The 10,437-nt window shown below is 47.4% G+C and overlaps 2 protein-coding genes across 2 annotated transcripts; one reads left to right on the top strand and one right to left on the bottom strand.

The window, feature by feature from the left end:
* The first annotated feature begins 1,041 nt into the window (after positions 1-1,041).
* On the top strand, positions 1,042-2,787 carry B3GALT9 (beta-1,3-galactosyltransferase 9). Its single transcript, XM_053962231.1, has 2 exons — positions 1,042-1,079; positions 1,611-2,787. The coding sequence occupies exons 1-2, from the start codon at positions 1,074-1,076 to the stop codon at positions 2,709-2,711; spliced, it is 1,107 nt and encodes a 368-aa protein (XP_053818206.1). The 5' UTR covers positions 1,042-1,073; the 3' UTR covers positions 2,712-2,787.
* A 510-nt stretch (positions 2,788-3,297) lies between these two features.
* PSMD5 (proteasome 26S subunit, non-ATPase 5) lies at positions 3,298-10,343 on the bottom strand. Its single transcript, XM_053962230.1, has 10 exons — positions 10,153-10,343; positions 9,841-9,985; positions 9,170-9,283; positions 8,812-8,940; positions 8,050-8,159; positions 7,526-7,668; positions 6,905-7,096; positions 6,605-6,714; positions 6,026-6,166; positions 3,298-5,539 (listed from the first exon to the last, which is right to left on the bottom strand). The coding sequence occupies exons 1-10, from the start codon at positions 10,341-10,343 to the stop codon at positions 5,282-5,284; spliced, it is 1,533 nt and encodes a 510-aa protein (XP_053818205.1). The 3' UTR covers positions 3,298-5,281.
* Between the last annotated feature and the right edge of the window lie 94 nt (positions 10,344-10,437).

Here is a 10,437-nt window from a genome sequence, read left to right as displayed (position 1 = left end):
TAACCCTGGACCCCTCAAGGCAGAAATCAAAGCTCTTCTCCATGTCCCTGGGACATTGGGCTAATCCAGGCTGCCCTAAGGATGCTGCAGGGAGCCTTGCAATGGTCCAGCCAAGACAAACCAGAGCAGTGCTGTGTTCTTTCACCTAAGGATGCAGAACAGAAACGCACCATGACCTCTGAGAAATCTCAAAATTAAAAAGAAACCATGATCTCCCTGCTGTCCCACGGAGGCTGGCGCTCCCACAAGGCTGACCACCTCAATCCACCCCTCAAACAGGAGCGTTGCCATCACCCAAACCCTTCCCTGCCCCCCCAGGGCTCTGCTGGGGACCCACAAGCCCCTCTCCCCTCAGTGCTCCCCAGCCCCACTGCCAAAGCCAACTCTCCCCCTGCTGACAGCTCCATCCTGTTTGTGGTGTCTTTGGCACTTCCCCCTGCAGCACTTCCAGGCCCCTGTGGCTCCCCAGCCCCCGCGGCTCCGGCACAGCCGTGCCTGAGCCAACAGCAACACGCGGAGGCTGCGGAGCAGCCCAAGGCAGAGCCTGCCCAGGGCACAGCCCCAGCGCTGGAGCCAGCCTGGCCCAGCAGCACCCACGGCCCCGGGGTGCCCTCCACCACCCCACACAAGGCAAACCCACAAGTTCACCCCCCAGAGCTGCAGCTCAGGAGATGCAGAGTGCCCAGCAACTGGCCCAGATTTGGGGGACCAACACCACAATGGCACAGCTGTGAAAAACACAACCCCCGGGGCCAGCAGCAAACTGGCAGGTCAAGGACAGACTCAACAGTAGGAGGGATTCCTCTGACCAAGCAAGCCCCAGCATTTGCTTCATTCACTCCTCAGAGTGCCAGAAATTAAAGAAGGGAAAGGCCAGGGGTTTGTTAGCTTTGTGTTTTATGTGGCTGCAACACGATCAGCCCCGGGGATCATCTTTCCTCTGCCCAGGCAGCTGAGGTGGAAGCCACAGGCTGCAGGTACTGGGCAGTAACTGGATCCTGCAGACCCAGATACAGCCACTGCCAGGAGAAACTGCCCAGAGAGCCCCTGCTGCAGGGACAGCTCCCAGCACCATGCAGGTAAGTGCTGCAGCCTCTTACAGCTTTCACAGGATTGGGCTTGGAAGGGACCTTAAAGATCATCTCATTCCACCCCCTGCCATGGGCAGGGACACGTTCCACTTTCCCATGCTGCTCCAAGCCCCATCCAACCCGGCCTTTCCCTCTGGATTCTAACCCTGACAGCTTTCATAGGGCAGTGTCAGGGCAAGTACCAAAAGTTCTCCTTCAAGGACATATTAAGGGACACCTCAGGCCTTCATTAACAGGTTAAAAATAGTCAAAAATTATTCAGAGCAAGTCATTCTTCAGTATTTCCACACATGGATGCACAGAGAGCTTTCAACACGGTAATGTCCTTCTCAGTTTGGGATCTCACTGTGCCTCAAGTAGATTTCTTAAGTTTCTAGGAGAAAAAAAAGCCTCACACTAGTAATACAAAGACCAGGGTCTAAAAGTTGTGATTGCTTTGCATGGATATATTGTAAAACGAAGGGAAGCCTTTTGGGTTGAGAGGCAAGAGAATTCAGTGTCCATGTTCCTGTTCCCCAGCTGACACTCTGCAGGTTCCGCACACACCAGTGGTGCTTCATCCTCTTCAATGTCCTGCTTTTCCACGTGCTGCTTTTTGGGGCAGATTTACTGGAGCAATACTTCCTGCAGTCCCTGCCTCTCTCTTACACCGACGCAAAGGCTCTGGAGATCAGGGACAGGGCCAGGAAGCTGGACCTGGATCCTCTGAAGGCCAACCTCTCTTACACCAGCAGCAGTGCAGCGACTTGCTCCAACCAAGAGATATTTCTGCTCATTGTTGTCTGCAGCAGCCCAGAAAACAGGACAAGGCGCAACGCGATCAGGCAGACCTGGGGCAACGCGACAGGCTCCAGGGGTTACAGCATCCTGACTCTGTTTGCTGTAGGAAAGGCAGCTTCAGCAAGCACCCAGCTGCAGATCAATGAGGAGGCTCAAAAGCACCGAGACATTATTGAAGGCAGTTTCATCGATTCCCCCCAGACGCAGACACAGAAGATGCTGATGAGCGTGGAGTGGACGGTGGCTTTCTGTCCCCGTGCCAGGTATATCCTTCACACAGCCCAGGACGTGTTTGTGGGTGTTCCCAGCCTGGCTGGGTACCTGCTGAGCCTAACCCAGCAGGAGGACATCTACCTTGGCAGGGTGGTTCATCACGGAGTGCCTGACAGGGACCCCCAGAGCCCTGGCTTTGTCCCCATCCATCAATACCCTGAGGAGTTCTACCCGGATTTCTGCCAGGGCAGCGCTTTCCTCATGTCCCAGGACGTGGCTCGCAAGGTTTACGTGGCTGCCAGGGAGGTGCCACTGGTGCTGCCCCCCGCTGCTTTTGTAGGAATCTGTGCTAAAAGAGCTGGCATCACTGCCAGGCACAGCTCCCGCTTCGCTGGGGAGAAGCACATCAGCTACAACCCATGCTGCTATAAATTCATTTTCACCTCTTCCGACATGGGAGAGGACGAGCTATTTCAAGCCTGGGAGGAAACGAGCGACGGGGAGGATTGTTCCTTACTGGAAACCTACTACAGCCTGGTGTCCTGCAAGGTTCTGACCTACATTGATAAGTTCAAACAGTTCAACTTGGATAGGATAAAAAATGAGCTCCTTCATTTTGTCAATTAATGGCTAACTTCTGCGAGAAGAGGCTGCGCTTTCTTTCATCAGCTGTTAACCTGTTAACATTCTATACAAAGGATGCCCTCCCTGAGTTTGCTTTTTCCCCTTCAGCAGCAAATGAATTCTCACTGTTACACTGTGACAGAGCAGAACTGGATGTCCTCTGCCTCTCTAAGTGCCTGCAAGTGCATGCATAGAAGTAAAAAAAGAGTATTCCAACAGACTTGTCTATATCCAGGGTTTTTCAGACTTTTGAGTCTTCAAAAGTCCTTTTTAATGTGAGTGAGGCATCACCTACTTCCAAAGAACTCTGTAACAAAGGGGAAGCTTTCCATCCACAAAAGGAGCTGCTTCTGAGCAGGCTGGTTCACAGAGAAACAGAGCAGCTCCAGCAGGAACAGACACTGAGCCACCATGGAAACTCCTCAATTAATGCTGTTAGTTAACATCAATCAAATGACAAGGTTTGGTTTGGGTTTTTTTGGTTTTTAAACCAAATGTTCAGCATGTTACCTCAATCCTCCAGCATTTTGTGGTTTTCCTCAATTATCTCCACCTGTTACTTTAAGGGGGGATGACAAAAACAACACACTTCAGAATTGTCATTTATATCAGATACAGCAGCAGCATGTAATCCATATGGCAATGTACAGAATGGGCAGGGAACTGCTTCTGAGTAATAAGGGGAAAGTGATCAATTAATCAATCAACACTGAGCTCAAAGCTCAACAAAATAAAGCATATGTGTATACATTAAAAAATCCCCTTGTTTGGCATCTCTGCACATTCTAAAATATTGTCTTTGGCAAATGTACCATGCAAAGCAGATGCTAAATACTCAGCACACAGAGTAGCCTTCAAAAGCACCAGCTGAAAACACACATGGAAGAGGCTCATGAATTGCAGAACAGGTTTATATATTGATTTCTTTTACTGACATTTCAGCATATGGCTTGTACAGAGCCACCAGCACACAAAGCCACCTAAAACAACAGAGGTGAACTGCCCAGAACTAGTGCAAGCTAAGGACTTTGACATTCATTTATCTCCTTTTTAGTGCTTTAATGTGTTTGCTGAATGCAGGATTCATGAAGCTCCTGTGCTCTCTCCAGTCACAAGACACTGCAGTGCATTTCTCACTGGCAGATCTTTATTGGGCACATTTAGGATAAAAGCAGCAGCATTGGGATGCAGGATGACAACTCGGGGACATCTTGGGCTGTGAGCAACAAGGCACCTCACCTGCATTTAGACAGCTTAGCAAACATTAAGGGATCTCCCCCAGCTCCTCTGAGCCCTCCTGGGCAGCACTTTTTGGCAGGCAATGCCAGCTGCACCTCCACCTGCCACAGGCAAAACCAGAGTTACTGCAGGACAGGGTCCTCCTGCTTCCCCTGGCAGCACAGGGACATGGGGCCAGTACTCCCCAGAGTTACACCTGGCTGACACATTACTGAAAGAAGCCCCAAAGTAGTAATAATTTCATGTTTTATTCTGCTCCCCCTCAACAAAAAGAATACAAGGCTTTGATAGAAAGTACCCTGTGGTCTCTGTTTATGGGCAAAGACACATCACATGTCATGGAGTGCCCAGCCACTCCTGATTCTTTCCCCCAGCTCTGACATCTTCAAAAGAAGAGTCCAACTTCCTAAGATGCTACATTTCCATACTCCCAGTTCATTCACTCCCTTCAACACAAGAGCTCCATGTTCTTACCCCTTCTAGTCTAACTCAGCTAACTAAAATACATTGCTTTAAATAACACTTTAAAAAATTGTATCTCTCTTAAAAAAAAAAAAGTGTAAACAATTCAAGATTTGGTTCTGAAGTATCCTTGTAGTGCTCCAGCCACTAAACTGAGCTGCCACCCCACAGCAGAGCCAACAAGGAGTACAAAGCTCCCAGGTGGGTTTGATCCCTACAGAGTGCATTGATTTCTTTTCAAAAGGGCTAAAAACTTTTTTTTTTTTAATCCTCAGCAGAAAATGTAAACAATATTTAGGATTATTTATTCCAGCAAGACTCACATCCAGCAGGTTGAAAACAGGAGAATCCAGTCCATACTCCCTCATGTGGACAGTGTCACTTATTCAACAACAGGATTCTGACAGAACAGAGTGTTCCATGCAAGTGCCAACTTTGGCAGGTAAAAAAAACGAATTAAAAAAGAATAGAAATTATGGCAGCATCTGAGGTTACAAACCTTGAGGTGTTTTGGTGGTTTTTTTTTAACTGAACTGTAACCTACTTGGAAAACACAACATAAACTCCAAACACAAGAACAATTTAAACAAACACTGATAAATTCTGCCAAATAAAACACAGTCAGCAGCTGCTAAGTGCTCACCTGGGTTACCTGCCTCATGAAGCACACAGGGAACTTCTGCCATGACATTTTAGGGGGGAATATCAAATAACCTGTAATTTGCTCTCCTGACTCTTTTCAAATAGAGTCAAAACATCTTCACATTCCTTTAAAGAGACAACCTCCAGTGTGGAGAGTTTTTACACCTTGTACCTCAACACCTGTGCCAGGACTGTGTTCTGCAGGAGGGGGACCCCAGACACCAAGGACATTATTCTGCTCCTTCCACAGCTGTAGTAGAAACTGCCTTAACATAATAGGGGCCCTCGTGCAGGTAAGCCCTGAGCCTCAGGTAGTACTGATTGCCAAAGATCTCTGCAATGGTTTTGGAGTTCACCAGGGCCTTCACCAGTTCGTATTTAGCATCCTTTGAAGCTTTGTCAGGCTCCACAGATCTGTCCACAACGTACTCCACAAACCCTGGGCTGCTCAGCATCAGCTTCTGGGCCCATGGTTGATTTGCAATGGCCTGAACAGGAAGACAAAAGATGTGAGAGAAGGGGGGAAACATGTTAAAAGCCCAGAAAAGCAGTTACACAGTAGGGTTTTTGGTACAGGGACAAGGAACAGGAAAAATTAAATGAGATAAGAAACCACCACTCAAATCAAGCAGCAGGGTGTAACACTGGAGAACAAGTAGAGCTCAGTGCTTATCTTCAAAGTTTTGAGGGAATTAGCACAGCAGTGCCTCTGGTTTAGAAGAAGCACCTTAGAGCACAGCTCTTGCCTTTCTTTCCCCACTCTAATTTATTAGAAAATTAGCATTACAGACATGATATATCTGCTGCATCATTTAAATGGGGAATCCAAGTGGGGCCTGAGGAAAAAGGCCTTTTTCTGACCACTCCTGGGTTTCAACTAGAAGTTGGTGGTATTCACTTTGAAGAAATAAATAAATCTGAGACCGAATGGCAACACAAGTCACTCCCTGATGTTTAAAACCAAAAGCACTCACAGTAAACACCCGTAAAGCCCCACAGTGGAGATCAGGGAATGGCTGGGTACTGATGCTCCTGAACAGCTCCAGGGGCTGGCTGGACAAGGATGTGAACCAGGATTCAGTCATTCTTAGAAGGTCTTCTGTCTGCTGCTCTGGCTGTGTAAATCACAAAAATGAGAGTTTGGTTAGGATTACAAAAAGCTTTCATGTTTTTAGGATGTGTTCAAATGGTTTAATCACCCCTTTAGAGCTACACTGTTAACCCAGACCCCTGGATCCAAAGACCACAGGGACTGGAGCAGTTTGTCCCTATCCCTCTGAGCACAAGGATATGAACCTGCTTACTCTCATTCCCTCATCAATGAAGTCTTGACTTCATCTTTTATTAACATTTCAGAACACCTGGCACCTTACAAACAAACCCAGACATTTGAGCAAACCAATCAGGGAGTTTGAAAACAGTAGATCAATGACTCAGAACACTGAAAGCCCAACCTAGAGGCTGCAAAATGTCTCCTCACAGTTACTCAGGTGTGTGATGATTTCATTCTTGGAGATGTAAAGAGAAAACAAAGACAAAAAAGCCCAACTTACAGGCAAGTAAAGCAGGGATGAAATCGCATCCAAGCACCGAAGCCGTAACTCGGTGGGGGCATTCTTGGCCTGGTGCCCTATTTTGCTTAAGAGATTTTGAAATCTACTTCCTTTCAAAACAAAAACAAAGTGCTTTTAATTAATTCAGCCAGATGTCTGCAGGAATGTAGTCACCCATCAGCTACACTATAAATTTATTCATTAGGTAAGTGAATACATTTTTTAATTATTTTCTGTATCACCCCAAACCAATTCACTCTTATATTATGAAGTATTATTAAAGAAAAAGAAGATACTAACTAGTTTTCTGCAAAACCTGTTTGCCTTCCACATTTGATCCCAGGATTCCCAGTGTGTCCACAGCCACTCCAATCATGGTTGGATCCTGACTTTCTGCCATTTCAAAGACTTTTTCCATAAAGACAGGGTAGCGCTCACAGATCTGCTGGGGACTGTCTACAACAGCCAGATTGCCAAAAAATTTAACAAATCCTGAGAAAACAAGACCAAAAAAAAACCATTGAGTGGAAGAACAGCAACTTCAGCAATGGCAAAATTAAATGTGAGATTGATTTGTTCCTAACCATGTGTTATTAAGTCTGAATAGTGTTGGTAAAAAGCTCAAAATAAAGACAGAACTAAGCAACAAGCCAAATATTTTGACTGCTGCTTAATTCATGATGTTTGTACTCCTAAAAAAAGGCTACAATAACACAAACTTTAAAGCTACAGCACAGCCTGCCCAGATCTTAGCATGGAACATCCTCCATGTGCCAGACTGTCCTTCAGCATTTTTAAAACATCCAATAGTTGACATATCCGATCTAATATTCAGAATTTCCCCTGAGCTTGCAAGAGAGAGGCTTGGCAGTGCTGTCAGTTTAACCCACTAGCAAAGCAAGGAGGGATGCATGGGGGCACCTGGCAGATAGAAGCTGGAGAAGGGATCTGACTCTGCCCCCAGGATGATGTTGGAGATTCTGTCGATGACTCCTTGCTGAGCCAGGTACTGCCGGCCCTGGGGGCTGTGGGCCAGCGAGGTCAGCATCTCTATGCACGTGGCTCTGCAACACACCAGGGTATTTCACTTTATTTCAGGTGGGGCTTGAAGCATTCAGCGATTCAAGAAAAAAAAAACACATCCATAAGACAAAATCCTGGCAAAAAAAAACCCCAAATGATCCCAGCTGTTCAAGCTTCTCCGAGCTCCTTCAGCTCTTTAGAGTTGGGAAAGAACTCAAAGTGTTTCTACTGCAGCCAAACATGATCATTATCACTGCAGCTTGGTGCTCAGATTAAGGAATGAAGTATTTGACACTCAAGACAGTTTAAGGAGAGGCAGGTACAGCGTTTTCCTGAACAGGGTTTTACAAGAAACACACACAAATACATTTATTAGAGTTTTAACAGTGGTGGAAATGTCCTTGGCAAGCTCACCAACGTACCTGACCAGCACATCCTCTCCTGTCAGCTCCCCAATTAACTCAGGGATTAACCCACTGTTTGCACAGTAATTCAGGGACTCTGCTGACACCGACGAAATCTCCACAATTAACTAAATAAAAGCAAACAGGACAGTTTATAAAAACATTATAATAATTCACTGCATCAGCCAAATACATCTTCTAGTGCTAATTAACCTTACATGTATTAAATATGGAATTCATCTCATTTTTATCATTAACCCAAATGTCTGCCTGAAGCAATTTCATAAGGAGTTCCAAGTTTACAGCACGTGCATTTGATCTCTATTCACAACCAGCTCTGCCTGTGCTATCCCCATTAAGGTTCAGAATGTTTAAATTGTGTTATTTCTCCTTTGCCAAACATCTCTAGACTGACACTGGCATCTCTCCAAAACTCTCAGCAGCACTTCACATCCAAAAGTCAAGGGGCTACAGTTAACTATTTTACTTTTATTTTCAGAGAAACAAACACTTTCTGGTGTCTTTAGTGATTCTGTGCAGCCTTTCCAATGCCTTAGGCACTACAAGGTAGAAAATGAACAGCAATTCACACTTTTACACCAAAAAATGGGAAAGAGCAGCTATGACATCACGAGAGCCCCCACTGCTGTCATCTTCCCACTCCTTTCTAGTTTTGATAAAACACAGACATGAAGAAAAGCGGGCAAAGCAGTGAGAAGCAGTAATTTAAGAGCCATAAAAGCCAGGCTGAGAGCCAGGAGCAGCAGAGAAGCTGCCCACCTCATAGACCCTGTACCGCACGACGTCACTCGTGGCCATGACACTCCTCAGCTCACCCAGCAAGCTGCTCCCAAACAGAGCCTCCAAACCCTCCTGGCTCTGGGCTAGCCTTGACAGAGATTTAATGGCCTGCAAGAAAAAAAAAAAAACAGGAGCTTCTTATTAAAAAGGAACAAAACCACGCAGAGAAGAAAATCTGAGATTATCAGGTTTAGTTGCAGTGTTCTTTATTAACTTTTTAACCATAGCTATGCACTTAATTTTGATTATAATTCACTTTTCACTGATGAGAGCTGGTTATTACTGTCATCCAAGCACCTCAGCTTGCAGAGGAATGGGACAATAAAGGCACCTTTACCTCTTTGGCCACTGCTATTTTCTCCCCACCAATGCAGTTTATGATCTGCTGTAACAGCTCGGGGCTGTGCAGAATCTCTGTGACAGCAGCTGAGTCTTCAACAATCCTCCCAACCTGACCAAAGAGTCACAGAAAATAACATTAGAACAAATTGTTTTCCACTGTGAGGGTGCTCAAGCACTGGAGCAGCTGAACAGAATGTCAGAGTCACAGTATTTTGAGGTTTTTGGATCAAAACTAAACTGGACAACACCAGAGCAGCTGCTCTTAGATAAACTTCAAGAAATCCACCCCAAACCACAACATCCCACAGTTCTCTTCTTTTAAATTAATGCAGCAAGTTTCGAGCTCCCACAGCCTGTTTGGTGTTGCCACAATAGTTTAAAGTATCCTGAATATCAAAATGTTGCTGCTTTTAATTCTTCCATCACCTGCTGGCGTGGAAAGCTTGAACCAGGGCACGTGGCAGAAGTTTTATTCACAACCTGCTTTTGTCAGGACAGAGTTTTGGACATTGTTATTGACATATCACAAAGCATTATACACACTGCAGGGTAATTATCCCAAATGGCACGAGTTTTATCACAAACCGAGGCAGGAAAGAGCAGGTGGGGACTAACCTAGAGCTCACCACAGAGCTCTGTCCCCTCCTCCTGGCGCAATCCCTGTACCTGGGACATGGTGAGGATCTTCACAGAGTCATCGGGGTGGAAAAGGCCCTTCTGCAGCTCTTCCCTGAGGTTCTGGATCACGTACAGGGGGTCCAGGGCCTGCAGGAGCCTCTCCAGGATGGAAACACACGCGGACACCTGTTCCCTGGGCGGGACGGGGAGAAAACCGAGCCCTTGAGCAGAGGAACACCGCTGCGCCACCTCCCGCCCCGAAAGAGGGCAGGGAATGAGCCGTGAAGGCGGCAGGACCCCCCCGCTCCGGGAGAACAGCAGCGGGGCCGCTCAGGCCCGCGGCGCCGCGCCGGAGCTCACCGGTCATTGACGGCGAGGAGGCCGAAGAGCGCCCTCAGGTGGTGCTCGCCGAGGCGGGAGCGGAGGGCGGCGAGCGGCACGGCCTGCAGGGCGACCCGCAGGGCCCGCAGCTCCTCCAGCGCCGCGTCCCGCCGCGCCGCCCGCTCCAGCAGCTCCGCCGCCGCCTCCGCCATCTTGGCCGCCTCCGCCATCTCCCGCGGGTCTCGCGAGAACTCGCGTCGCCCGCAGCAACCGCCGGGCGGGAATATCGCGAGAACTCGGGCGGCCCATAGCAACCGCCGCGCC

This window comes from Vidua chalybeata, chromosome 21 (genome assembly GCF_026979565.1).
Source record: "Vidua chalybeata isolate OUT-0048 chromosome 21, bVidCha1 merged haplotype, whole genome shotgun sequence".
Lineage (NCBI taxonomy): Eukaryota > Metazoa > Chordata > Aves > Passeriformes > Viduidae > Vidua > Vidua chalybeata.
The sequence above is the reverse complement of the archived record's forward strand: the minus strand, read 5'-3'. Positions and strand labels throughout refer to the sequence as shown.

What these genes read in the sequence shown, in the direction of transcription:
- PSMD5 (XM_053962230.1), bottom strand. Translation starts at nt 10,343, where the DNA reads ATGGCGGAGGCGGCCAAGATGGCGGAGGCGGCGGCGGAGCTGCTGGAG. An exon ending in CTCCAGCTTCTATCTGCCAG is followed by an intron (nt 7,097 to 7,525) that starts GTGCCCCCATGC and finishes TTGTTTTCTCAG; the next exon opens with GATTTGTTAAATTTTTTGGC. An exon ending in ACAGGTTTTGCAGAAAACTA is followed by an intron (nt 6,715 to 6,904) that starts GTTAGTATCTTC and finishes TTGTTTTGAAAG; the next exon opens with GAAGTAGATTTCAAAATCTC.